This window comes from Chaetura pelagica, unplaced genomic scaffold, assembly GCF_000747805.2.
Source record: "Chaetura pelagica isolate M959 unplaced genomic scaffold, ChaPel_1.0 scaffold534, whole genome shotgun sequence".
Classification (NCBI taxonomy): domain Eukaryota; kingdom Metazoa; phylum Chordata; class Aves; order Apodiformes; family Apodidae; genus Chaetura; species Chaetura pelagica.
This window is the reverse complement of record NW_009953065.1, coordinates 879,416-893,656: the sequence shown is the minus strand read 5'-3', so window position 1 is coordinate 893,656 and position 14,241 is coordinate 879,416. Positions and strand designations below refer to the sequence as shown.

Here is a 14,241-nt window from a genome sequence, read left to right as displayed (position 1 = left end):
TTCCCAATTAAGACAAATTACATTTTAACTTTCATACATGTGTATGTTGCAACAAAACACTGATGAAAACACTAGAGGAGAAGGAGCAGGTTCATGTAAGAGGCTAAAGTTTATTGTTGCCTCTGGCTAGAAGATAGTTACATATGCACAGATTAAATCAAATTATTATAATGCTTAGCAAATACATCGAGCATGATGATGACTGTAGCATCTTTACTAAGTGCAATTCAAATAGCATTGGCTGCCAAAACAACATTCACATTTTGAAAAATGGTTACTGAAGTGAAGTTTAACAATAGCAAAGATACATACAGTGTTAAATGCAGGACAAACTCTGGTTTGACATAAGTGTATAGTAAAGATAGCATGTGACCGTGAGCTCTGAACATTCATCTGAGTGCTGGCAGTGGTTCGAGACAAAGCCCCCAGTTTCAAGCACTGCATCATCTGGGAAAAAAAAAAAAGCACATTGCATTGCTTGCAGTTAAAATAAAAAGCGTTCCTATAACTCTTACTGTTTTGGCTATTAATAAGCTTTTTCTCTTTGCTATTATTTTAGTTCCTAGATGCGAAAAGCACAAATAAATTTAAATAATACACTAAAAGCATTTTTTGTGGTTTCTGAAAGAAAAAAACTTTAATATTATTATTTGCTCTTTTTACTGTCTGCAGTAGTAACATAGCAATCTTCCTTCCATTCACCTGTGGCAGAAATGTACATTTTTTGTACTCTTTGTACAAAAACCTACAGTTCGTTAACATTTGTAGTCAGATTTGCAATGCAGAGTAACAGCAGTTTACCTCATACCAGTCCTCATGCAAAGTTTTCCTCTCACAGGAAAAGCAACATATACAAAATTTAGGAGGTCAGATTTACATGCATATTAAAATTTTCTCTCCAAGCAGAACTACGTTATTAGCAGAAGTCTGTTCCCTGCATTAAGTGAAAAAGTGGTATGCACTTAATATCAAACATTTATCAGATTTAAGTCTACAGAAACTAAATAAAAATTTCAGCTAAATTTTACACCTGAATTATCTAAGATGCATAACCTCTATTTTTAGCTGCTTATCTGAATATAGAGAAAACTTTTTTTTAAAATGTACTTGGTATGTTACAGAGTAACTTATTTTCAATTATCACCTCTGATTCTCCATTCACAATTCGGGTTGCTGAATCTTCATGTATTTTAATATTCGATTTTTTATTCTTTGTATCAATATCACGTGTGGTATCAAACAGATCGAGAATTTCTTCATTGTAAAGCTGAGGAGAAAAAAAAAGGCAAAAAATGTATATTACTTTAGGAAGGAATTCCTCCAAAGACTAACAAATTTGTGCATGGCACATGGAGAAAGTTCTAAAAATCAAATCCCACAGCTCTCAAAAAAGCATGCTGTGAAATATCCAAACTTACAAAGACAATAGGATGATAGAGCTGCTACAAATTAATTCGCCTGCACATCTTACTACTATGCACCCCAACAAGCAGTAACTTCTTCCATATCATCAGATGAAAATTATTTGGTGGCATCTGGCAAGGGGAGGTACCCAATGCCTGCAGAACAACAGCAGTGGTGGATTCTGGGGTGGGTACCTGCCATCTTCAGCTTTAACCTTGGGCTTCTCCTTTGTTTTGTTGATTCACTGGGCTGCACCCTTCTCCAAGCATTTCAAACTCATTCCACTTGCTCTCCCTGCCATCACACCTTTTCTCATCTCCCCTCTCACACCTTAATAATTTTATTTCTATTTCATTTAGATAAACTATTCCTGTCCCGGAAGGAATTTAGCATATAATAGTTTTTATGCAAGCTGCTTATTAAAGACACAACCAGGCCAAAACAGTATGGCACGGCTTCTTGAGGAGAGCTTTTATACCTTCCTCCACAAAATACCTGCACTTTTGTGTCCCAGATTTAGTTACAATTTCCAGGTGTGGTCAAGTGAGCAACAACTATTTATTACGTTTCAGGCTGCTTAATGTTTGCTTCCTGTTTCACTGGGTCTCCTGTACATGTACATTTAGTGGTCTTTCAACTCACTATTATTAAGCACATCAGAATTTTAGGTCAGTAAATTATATCAGAACCAGGAAAGCCATCAGAAATTACTGTGCAGTTATTGGTGTTAAAGGAGATGGTTTATATAGAAAGTTCTGAGTTTCAGGAAAGATGTTTAGATCCAATTGAAAACATTAAGGCAAAAAAAAGAAAAAAATCCAGAAAAAGCTCTGGGAATCTCATGGCTCAGATCTTTGCTGATGCACAATGGAACATTTTCAGTGTCTTTAATTTGATTATACGAATTCACTTCTGCAGAGCTTAGACGAGACTGATTGAATCCTTGACCAAAGTCCTTAGGTAAAAGCCAAAGAGCCACTGCAATAGTTGTGTAGTCACCCCATGTACTTTCTCATTCACTAAAAGCAAGAGACTTTCTCTTCTCACAAGTGAAAATCCACCCCTGAGAAGTAAAGGCTCAGCATTTACGAATGTGATGCTTTTCATTCTTTACATATAAAAAAAAATAAAATTACATTTAATTAGTAAGAAGGTTCCTCCTTATAATATTTATGGATAATAATGTTTTACTTTGCTGAGTACAAACAAACTGATGTCACAATTTAGAGACGATACTGCTAAAGCACCTACAATTGCACAGGACAGCATACACCTGTCTTTCGGAAGAGTTACCAGGAAAGACAAGAAATTAAGGGAAGTAGACTGTAGCAACCAGAGAAAAGCAAGAAAGTACCAAACAGAAGTCACTGTTTCAAATAGTTACTCAGCTGTTAGACTTCAGAGTTATTCCATAAACAACACTGCTTCAACTTGTTCAATAACTAATTTATTGTTTATGTAATCCAGTTCTAATATTAGATAGGATGAGAGGAAAAGGATGCTTTCTGACACAAGAGTATTGTATAATATGTAACTAATCAGAAAAAGCTCTCTTTCTGGGAAAGCTCCAATTTAGCCTCAATACAATTTTTAAAATCCACCAAAAAAAAAAGTTACATTTTGTTAAAGGATAAACTATTATATAAATAATTTCACCTTTCTCTACATTAAATAAGCAAGACAGGCTTTAGTATGTAGATTTCATCTGAAATATGTTGAACTGGCTGCAATTCTGCATAGCCATTATCACTATAACATTCAATTACCATTCTGCATTTTGGGCTTCCAGCAGTCCCCTTTGTAATGCTCTGTCCAATAAACCAAGGAATTCAGAAGCTACACTGGTTACTACCCCTCTCAGTACTACTGTTGCCTAAGCAGAAGTGAAGCTGCAGCTCCCCCATGTTCAAACAGAACAGAAAAGTACAGCACCCCCACCTCCCATGCTCAAGCCTAGACTCTCTCTAGGCAAACATTAGCCAGAGCAACAGAAAGCTCTGCTTAAGTTTAGCAGTGACAAACCTACACCAGTGCAAAACTACTGCTAGTTTGTTAATCTTTAAAACAATTATAGGAACATATGACTAAAGGACCTCGTTTACTTCTCTGTTAATTAAACCAGCAGCTTTTCTCTTGGGCAATATAGAAGTGGGGTTTTTCCTCCTGACATAAAGTTGCAAATACTGAAGTAACACACATTTATACCTGCTCTTCCTTAAATTAATTCTCTCTCCGTGTGCTTAAAGTACCAGATTTTGCAGCTGGGTAATGAATGTAAATATGTTACACCCAAATCAATCAATTGAAAAAAACCCCACAAAAACCTGTGCCATGAGCAGGAGACACAGATTAGGAGCTGCAAGACTTAAAACAACAGCTCCTGCAGGTCGGAAAGATCACAGATATTACGGCCTCTCTCACCAGTAGTTGTGTCTACAAGGAAGTACAAAGGGACCAGTTTCTCCACAGCACTGACATGGGTTTTCTCTGGGTCTAATAGAAAGGAACAGTGACACAAAAGCCCAATTTTAAACCACTGGGGATCACAGAAGGAAGTACTTTTATACTAGGTCTCTTCTTTGGTGAAGGGAATATAACAAGTCTCCTAAAAAAGATTTTGAAAGCTAAAGAAATCTATGGCAAAGTGACACAAGTTGGCAAAGCATGGTCACTGTTCAAAGGCACAAAGTATAATTGATTTTTTATATATAGTTTTTCTTTAATGTTTTGCAAATAATTACAAACAGGCAAGAGCAACAGGGCCCACAAATGTGTGATGCAGAATGGGATAAATGACAACTTCTATAATTATTTCTGCACTTCAAAATAACTCTGTACAGGAAACTACTAAAATAATTGGAATAAGATAAAAAAGCTCTTTTTCATAAATTGATGAGCTGAAACAAACGCCATAAAATTTCCTTTTGAAATCTTGAAAACTGATTCAAAATAACTCGTGGGAAAAGAACATAAAAGTAGCAACCAGAAAAATGTTAATTAGTTTTCTAAAAAAATAACATGAAGCTACACACAAAAACAGATCATATTTACCTCTAAGAACTGTGCATTCACTTTAAAATCTGGAGGTGGAAGTCCTTGTTTAATAGCAGCTTGTTTCTTTTCTTCAATACATCTGAAAAGATGCTTAACAGCACGTGATATAATGCCTTGCTCCTCTTCTGTTATATTCACATCAAAGCCAGTGCCCATGGTGTATGTTTTGCCAGCACCTGTCTAAATTGAAAAAGAACTAGTCACTAGACCACTTTAATAACATCAAGTCAGAGAAATTAATTTTGTGACCACTAATGTGGGACAGTGAATATTAAGTCAGTCTAACATCCTTACAGCATTAACATGCACAACACAGGCGATTTTGAAAAATAGATAAACAGCAGAAGTCAGACAAACTCTACTGTTTATCTATAGATCACATACGAGAAGGTAGGGATCAGTTCAATCCTTCATAACCTTTCCCCTACAAGCTTCCTGTAAGCTGTTTACATCAGCCTTGTAGGTCAGCAGAACAGTTAATATTTTTAACCAAGACTGTTAATTAAAGCATATATTTCCCAGGTAGTAGCAGCATTTGCAATTCTTTACTGAAGTAGATCAAATGACTCCCTTAATTATGATGTCTGAATATCTCAGGTGGAATATTACCATTGTTTTCAATTTATAGACAGCACTGAAGAATATAAGCTGTACCTCCACCAGGAAAATTACTTAATTAAATGTCAAGTCCCATAGAAGACAAGGCAGTGCTGTGTTTTCACTTAATTAGTGGGTCAAGTCTAAGACAAAGATGGTATCACACAGCTGAACATAATCTTCTCAACTGGATCTGCAAACTGCTTTGTTTCACTATAACTAGACTTCACCAGCTAACTTGAGAGGCAACGTTTAACAGCAGTGAAATTCCATATCCAAGACCAAGTTTTATGCAATCAACTCCTAAAGGAATATTCAGAAGACAAAAATGTGGTCTTGACATTGTCTGTAACTGGGGGTTGGACTCGATGATCTTCAGAGGTCCCTTCCAACCCCTATGATTCTATGATTGTATTTCAGCTTTGAGAAGTAAAATGTGTGCCCAGTGTACTGAGAGGGTGTGTTCTCTATGAAAAATTCTGACTTTGGAATTTGATCTCTACATTTTGGCCACAAACAAACAATGTGGTCTGATGTTCCCTAGGATCTATTTTTAAAAAAGCTCCTGTGCCCAAAAGTGTCTGAAAATGCAGACAGATGGATAATTGCTCAGAGAATTTCATTATAACCTCTGTATATCAACTGATTTAGTCACCAATTTCTATTGCTGGGTGAATTCTGGAATTTTACACATTCATGCTGTTTTCAGCATTGATGTTACTTCAGAACTACCACCTATACAGATCTTTTATGTTTCAATTGCCATTTTGCCTAAGATCTACACAAACTCCTGAACAGTCTCCTACAGGATACCTTTTATAAAATAAATCCAAGACACTAAAACAACATGTTAATGCATTCCACTACTTAGAAGACCAGTTGTGAAAAACCGTTTATTCCAAAATAAATGCTTTAAAATGAAATTGTAAAGCTTACTTGGCCATAAGCAAAGACAGTGGCATTATAGCCTTCAAAGCAACCTTCAATCAGTTTTTCTATACATTGTGTATAGATCTCTTCTTGCTGCGAGTCGATGTTAAAGACATAATCAAAAGTGAAGGCCTTATCTTTTCCCAAGAACACTTGAGGTTCACCAGGTGTGACAGATGTACAAATATGGCATCCTTCAATCTTCTCTTTGGCTAGCTGTGGCCTAATTCTGTTTTGAAAGAGACAAGTAGTAGTATTAGAGGTTATAATCAGGAAGAGGAGCATACAAACAACGTCAATAAGAGATCTGAAAATAATTGCTTAGTGACTAAAAAAATGAGAATTTTTTATCACGCCAGGAATCTTCCTGCTGTTTGAACCACAGTATCAACTGTACCAGAACCCCACTGCTAAAACTGTTCATGAACCTTCCCTGAAGGTTCACCTACCAAATTCAAGTTGACAACCTGCCTAGAAGTCTGAAGTTATGTACCCTATGCATTACCAAAGAGTAACTTACATGATCATTTCAGACTTTGAAATCAAGCTTTCCTGTTTTATCTGACTTCTTCATGCTTTCATTGAATAAATGGATTAGTGTTGGTTTTTTTTTTGATAGCAACAGAAACAGGAAAAACGCAGAACATTTTAAGTAGTAACTTGGGAGCAAGAACCCCCAAAGCCTAAATATCATCTTAAAGGAAAGAGTAATTTCAACAAGTTCTAAAGGTAAGAGTGTCTCATTCCTTTTTATTTCCCCGCTGAGACAAATTCTATTTTTTAATTCTGATTGTTCAGTTTCTGACAAACTACAGAACACAGCCATCACAGACTTCTTATATTCTGTAATTTTATTAATTCCTCTCCAATTTTGTCAAAATACTCATGCAACCTTGTCAGAAATGAATTAATATACTATCTCTGTGTCTAAAGAAGACTGTGGAAGTTTGTGATTCAACTGGTTTAATGGTTTACTATGAGGAAGAAAAAACCTAGTCAACATAACATTTTTCTAGCTTTAATTAACTAATAATTTTTTACAGAATTACTCATTTTTAAAAAAATGTTTCCAAGTTCTCCAAGCAGCACCAAATTAAAAAAACCAAACAAACGTGTAAAGAGACAAGCAACAAATAAAGCTATATACAAGGGTGATAAAACAGCAGCAGAATGACACACAAAAAAACTATAGACAAATACTTTCTATAAGTTCTCCATTTATATCAGTCTTCAAGTACCTGTATTTATCTCGGTGTGCCTACTTGCAGTTACACAATGTCAAAGATAAACATGCGTATACAGGGGGCGTATTTTAAAAGCACATGCTCATGGCATATCCCCTGCTTCAAGGGCTGTGTCAGCACTAGTGTTTGGGGTAGCTGTGCTGTCTTGAAGCAAATTCCCTCGACATCTTCACTTAACCACATGTCGGTTTGGATCACAGACCAGTTTCAGTGTGCACAAATTGTTCTCCTTTCACAGAAGACAGCCAAAATGCTTTATCCAAACACATGAAACTTGTTCCAAAAACTAATGGAAACATAAGGGCCCAAAGCTACCTACTGATCTACTATAAACATGCCAATGCTTGCTGATGCAGAGAAAACTAGTCTCCAACATCTCCAAGTGGACTGACACTGACCAATTCAAATTGTATCAGCACACATACTTTAGTTAGAACTTGAATGGGGGGAAATCACAACAAGCACAATGAATCATCATCTTATTGCAGATGACAAATTTTTCTCCCAGGGACATGCATCACTGTCACAAGTATTTTTCAGAATTTTTATCCTAAAGGTTTTGTTACATCCCATTGCATGACACTAGAGAACAACCATAACTTCTTTGTAAGGTTTTCTGCACTCTCATTCCTTTATGGAAAATTCATAAACTCTCAGGAGGTACCTCCCTTGTCAGCATATCCTCTAGTATGGAGTGAAAATGAAACAAACCTTTGAAAAATATAACTCAAAAGAATGATTATATGATGTGTAAAATAGGCACAAATATTCTACAAACAGTATTTGCATTTAATGACATGGTGTGGCATACAGGTCACAGATTTGCTAACAACATAATCATTATCATGTTTTTTTTCCCCTAAATGAAATAAGAAGGCTAAAAATACATTCAGGAGTTACCTAGGTTCTTCACTAGCAAACAAGCTGATCCACTAGCACCTGTGTCTGCTAAACACAAAACATGATAAACATGTACCAAAGCTTGTAATAAATTACTTTGTTCTAGACTAATTAACGTTTTATAATAAAATACTTTTATTTCTAGGTAAAGAGAGGAAATCTTCAAAGCCAAACCAAATCATATGACTTTCCTAAAATCACTCTACACACTTGAAAAAATTGAGTAAATAGAACATTGCAGCATGCTGCCTATAACATTTAATGTTTAGAAAATGCCAACTTGGTACATTATTCCACTGCCTTATTGTAATGCTGGGAAGCCAGTCACAGGGCAAGCTTCTTTTTAAGCCTAAGCAGTCTATTCTTTCACTAATCCAATGCAGACAGCACAAAGCCAATCAATTGTTCTTACAAGCATGAATTCTGAGGGCTTCTAAAGCTCCAGAGGTACTGCTCACATTGTTTTCTAGTACAGGAAAACCTAGAAAGACCATTTCTAAAAAAATCAAGATGGAACATATTTTTTAATTTAAATTTCTTTCTGTGCATCCCAAAAAACTCAACTTCTCTCCTACTTATGAAGAGCTTTTAGTACTGACTTGCAAATCATGACAACTATAAAAAATAGTTTCTTCATGTATTTTCATTATCTTTTGTTTTAAAAAAAGAAGGTTCAGAATTTTTTGTGCTGAGGAATTGATATAATTATGACAGGTGCTGAATAGTTCTCTCTTTTCTACTACTAAGTAAAGGCTCCAAGTGACCACAAAGAGGAACAACATGCCTAAAATACCAATGATTTGCATGATAATTATTACAGTGATGACAGGACTGTCAAGCGAGTAGTTTCGATCCAGAGACTTCCCGGGAGTCCTCCCAGCTAGCTCCCTGCCTTGCAGCCAGAGAGCACCTCCGAGCGCTCTGCTTCTCTAAAACTCAGCACAACAGCAAGCTCTCAGTGCTGTGAGCATAATCAGGCCACAGCAAGATACCATTCCAGGGATCAGCTGAGCTGAGTCACTACTAGCAGCGCCTTACTGGCTCACTCACTTTCCCCCTGGGTTATAACACAACATCCAAGGACCAAGTAGCAATGATGGTGCCCTCCTTCCCTGACTTATCACTAAAACTGAAGGCAGTGCTAAGAAAATGTAGCATTTCACCAGCAGATATACAGCACAAAGATAAAACAAAGCAAGACGCTCTGTATCGCGAAAACTTCACCCCAAAGGCAGACTCCCTTCTCATTCTGTAATTGCTCTTACACAACGTCCCACTCAACCACCAAGCTGGGAGGAGGCAACCAGAGAGATCACAGCTGTGTCAGGTTGGAAAGATATCTTCCCAAAAAGAATACTCAGACAAGAGATCTTAACGACTGAACCTGAAGTCTGCTCAAGGGATATGTCATGCTCTGAAATCTATATAGCTCTCTGGAAAAGTTTAGCACCAAGCTAATGGTGATGACCTTAATGACAAAGCAAAAATATTTGCCTCTCCTTCAACCTGATCTCTGGCCACTTATGAACAGTGTGAGCAGATTACCTAAACCTCATGGCTCTCAAAAAGTCTTACTATTCACACTGGACGTGTAGTCCAGCAAGTAATAGTTCTCACACAGATCAGATTCTGCTCCAGCTCTGGCTATAGGAACACCTCCTCCTCCATCCCACACGTAAAATGGGAAAGTGACTTTTCCTTCTTCTAAGAGCCAAACCTTTGCCACTCTCATGTTTTAAAGCGGTCTCTTCTGTTAGCAAAGCAGGCAGCACCCATGCTTTAAAATGTTAAGAGTTCATTCTGCTGTCCTTGCCCAGGTCCCAGCCTGGCCAGTCTGCCACTGCTATTATTCTTCAGGACCAGTTTGACTTCACCCATTTTCTCTTCCGTGACACCCCATCTCACCTGTTTTTCAGGCTACTCTCTTAATTGTATACAATCAGGTGTTTTCTACCTTTTTCCAGTCACATCTCCTTAGATGTGGCAACTTCCCAAACATTTTGTCTTGCATCCTTTCCTCCTCCTCTCCAAAGCACGAACACACCTAACTCTTGTTTACTCGTACTTTGCAGAGCCTCCAGGCCACACACACGAAGCTTAATCCCCTAAATCTATTCTGCCTCAGCACACTGGGACAAACTGTCTAATTAGGGAGGGCAAAAATAGCCAGTGGTGGTACAGTCATGCACTGTATTGTACTGGAACTAATCTCTCAGTAGAATAGGTGCACTATGTTTCTGCTAAAAATACTGTGAGCTAGAACAGAATCAGACAATACAGCTCAGGAACTGCAGCAATGATGGGAGGTCAATACCCTGTGTTAGGCAAGACAACCAACTTCCCAGAATTGATTCATATTTAAACTATATAATATAAAAATATTTATTTTTAAAACATCCTATCATAGTTTATTTCTAGGGATGGAAAATTGTCCTAGTAATTTAAATATTATTTAGATACATATGGATTTACAAGAGCATAGCTAGGTAGATATACATACCTACACAATTGCCCCCTTTTAGCTACTGAAAATTTTTATCTCTCAGACTGTCCATTTAAGAACGTTTCCTTTACCTAAGTTTTCCCCAGGAATCTTCACACGTTCCTGAATCTAATTTCATAAACTATACAAGACAATCAATTTTTTAAATTTTGCATCTCCAAGTGAAATATTGCAAATATTACTCTAACAAAGGGTAATTATAACAACAATTACCATATACCTTCTCAGCACCTGTACACTATAGCAATAAGCAAACAAGAACTTCTAAGAGTGATCTATAAAGGGCAAAACATCAAATCATTAATTATTGTTTTATGGAAAAAAAAGAAAGAAGGAAAAAAAATCAGATTTATCTTTTATATGGAAGTAACTACCCAGAAGCTGAGGGCTGGAAAGAACAAAACATGACCATGACGTCCCAGGTAAAGCTCTTTTTCATTGAACTCTGCTGTGTGGAAAGGACTGTGTTCACCTTGCTCAGAAAAGCATGCATTCAAACATCACTCAAATCACATGGAGCCCTGAAGAGGAAACAAGTTAACTTGTAAACCCAAGACTCTCCAATACTCCTCTCTTACTTCACTAAACCTATTAAATTTCATATAATTAAGTTTCACAGTGGGTATATGAAATATTAAATCTAAGAGCACGTAATAAAACTTTTAATGACGTGTAGCAGGCAACATAAACTAGAAAAACAAATAAAAGCTCTCCAAAACCAGAAGAAAACAGCTTCCTGCCATTAATGACAGCGTCACAATTCCCTCTCTTTTCTTTTCCATTACATTTATGCTCCTTAAACCACTCCCATTAAACATACTCCCTCACATCAAGGAGGGAGTAAAGAAAGCTAAACAGATTTCATCCCACAGACATCTAATACTTTTGTTTGCATAAACTTTCAATATTTTTGCTAGCACACACTGGAAGCTTGCTTGCTTCTATGATCATCAACACCTTCAAATGAGACCATAACTATAGCATCTGAATGCATTAATCTGAAATAGCTGATTGATATATTAACTCTATCTTTCAATGAGGTTTAAGAATACGAAAGAGGCTGGCATATGACAATTGCCAGGTCCACCTCTTCATAGCACAGCAATATGGACACAGGAACAAGCCTCTCAGCTTTGTTGCCAGTACATCTAGGCACAATGGCCCCTGCACCTCCATTGCTTAAGGCAACACTCCCTCTGGTGCTAAACAACACCTACAAGTAAAAATATATGTTGCTCATATTTGTTGAGTTACCATTCAGCAACCTTCAATATAGATGCAGCCCTGTAATGTTCTTCTCATCATTTCCAAAGAGGGTTTTGGTGTCCAGCAAAACTAGTATGAAAAGTCTGAGAAGTGTTTCAGTATGCTCTTACCCTGCTTTTTAACTGCAGAAACACACATACATACCCACACTCCCAACTTTTCATGACAAAAAAAAGTGCAAGAGTACTGTAAGTCAACACCTCACCTTCCAGCTCATATCCTTCTGAAAAAAAAAAAAAATAAATTAAAAAAATTATTGTGAAATTTCAAGTCCACTTCAGAATGATTCAAATTACAAATTAAAATCAAACTCAATGCCTACAAATGATACCACATAGCAATCTCTCCTCAAGGTTACTACCAAAACAAACCCCTACACTTATGGTGAACTTCAGGCAAAGCCCAGATCATTTGTCTCCTGCTTTTCTTATAAAATGCCAGCTAGACAGTTGCCTCCCAGCAAGCCATAAATACACTGTACTATCAGCAGCCCTTGATGGCCTTCAGGGTGAAATCCATTTGTTTCAAGTGCTTACAATGGCAGAACAAACAAGCCTTCATAAAATAGTTTAACAACTGAATGAATAATGGAATAAAAGCCATCCTAATAAACAGAAGCAAACCAAGTGCATTACAAATCCAGGGTACCTTTGTAACAGGACCACTTCTGCAGAAAGACTTAGTTTCTGGATGCCTTAATCGTTGTCACCAATATGATATCGTACCATTAACTGATATCAATCACTAGCATTATGCATACTGGTATTAATATGTATGAAGGACATGCAGTTACAGATACGCAAGTTACAGCGATTACACAAGATGTGACTCAGCAGCCAAACTGTGCCAGTTGGCTACCCAGCACCTCAAAAAGTCTTTTTTCCCTGCTGTGCATCATCTCCCACCCTGTGAACCTGCTTCACCTGAGAGAGGCACAGGCACACACCAGCCACCCAGCCCAGGCCATGAGCAGGAGCTTGCTGTGCCTGTAACCCAATCGCTCTGATGTCAGGTTTGGGCACCGTTCCCATCAGTGTTTCTCTAAAGTTGCCATGGCGGCCATGGTCTAGACTGAGCCCAGCCCTGCCAGCAGGTGCTGTGTGAACCTGGAGCCCACAGAAGCTAAGGCAGAGTCCAGGTGTTTCTTCAGCATAAACTTACACCAGCTCCCTGGGCAAGCACAAGTGAGGCTGGTGTTCTGCATGTGAATGTTTGTCTTATACACCAGGAAACTTTCAGGCATGTCAGGTAGGTATCTTGATGCAAGTTTGGCAACACTAGAGAATAAAACTTCACAGATAGCTCTTGCACATAAAAATGTATTAAGTACTGTGACAGAAGCTAAAATAGGGTCTATGTGGTCCAGATTTTATTCCAAAATCCTACTAAGTTACTGATAAAGGTATCAACCTCCCTTCAATCCATGTGTAGCCATTAAACATGAGCATCTAAGCCCTTAGCTTAAAACGCCCAGCAAAATCAACCACTTAGTTACCAAATGGGCCCTGAGAGTATATTTTCTACAGCTAACTCGTTTACTGCAAACAAAAAGATTCCTGTTCAAAAACACAAATGCAGAATATTTTGCTTCAGTGCTGCAGGCTGTCACTTCCAGTTTGCACATGATGAGAAGACAGCAAACAGAAAACAGGAATTAAATTCAACTGAGGACATGTACCACTGCTGTAACTAGATTTGTCCGGTTCTCCTCCCCTACATTCTCTCTCTTCAGCTATTTTTAATATAATTTTATAAAACAATTCCCCTTTTCAGCAGCTTACATCTGACCAGCTCATCTACCCATTAACTGCTCACGCTGGGGATTACGTTTGCAGTGCCAGGCTGAGGCAGTTTCTCAGGCTGCTGCTTTCCTTGGCTCCTGAAACACGGGACAATGGCAGCATCTCGGGGCAGCCCCTATGGCTAGCCAGAACACAGTTTAGCAGTATGATTTCAGATTAATTCTTGTGCAATTCTGTAACAGTCTAACAGGCTGTGCAACACAGATGGCATCCTCAGGCTGACAGGCACAGTCCTGTGCTTCTGCCAAGAAAAGAAAACACAGGGAGGGGAAAGGTCCAAGCCTGCCCTCACACAGACTACCTACTGCCCTGCACACTCCCTTCCGATCCCTGCCTCCCACAGAAGGGCTAAATGATCCTCCAGTAGATATAGAAGACCTCCAACATCTTTCATTATAAAATTAATAAATGCTTCATCAAAACCTCCTCCTTGTGATTTCTTGTCGACTAATTTACTCTTTAGTGAGCAAAGAAATCCACAGCTTTCAACAACAATTTGACTTTTGAGAGAGAGAAGAGAGGACAGTATTGCAGGATATGT

General features: G+C 37.8%; 1 protein-coding gene across 1 annotated transcript in view; it reads right to left on the bottom strand.

Moving 5' to 3' along the window:
* KIF21A (kinesin family member 21A) overlaps positions 1-13,802 on the bottom strand; it is a 70,045-nt gene extending 56,243 nt beyond the window's left edge. The window contains exons 1-5 of the mRNA XM_009996792.1: positions 13,744-13,802; positions 5,992-6,217; positions 4,456-4,638; positions 1,145-1,267; positions 313-447 (exon numbers count right to left, since the gene is read on the bottom strand). Of these exons, the coding sequence (XP_009995094.1) occupies positions 313-447; positions 1,145-1,267; positions 4,456-4,638; positions 5,992-6,217; positions 13,744-13,802 (726 nt within the window). The remainder of the gene's footprint in view (positions 1-312; positions 448-1,144; positions 1,268-4,455; positions 4,639-5,991; positions 6,218-13,743) is intronic.
* Positions 13,803-14,241: the final 439 nt, after the last annotated feature.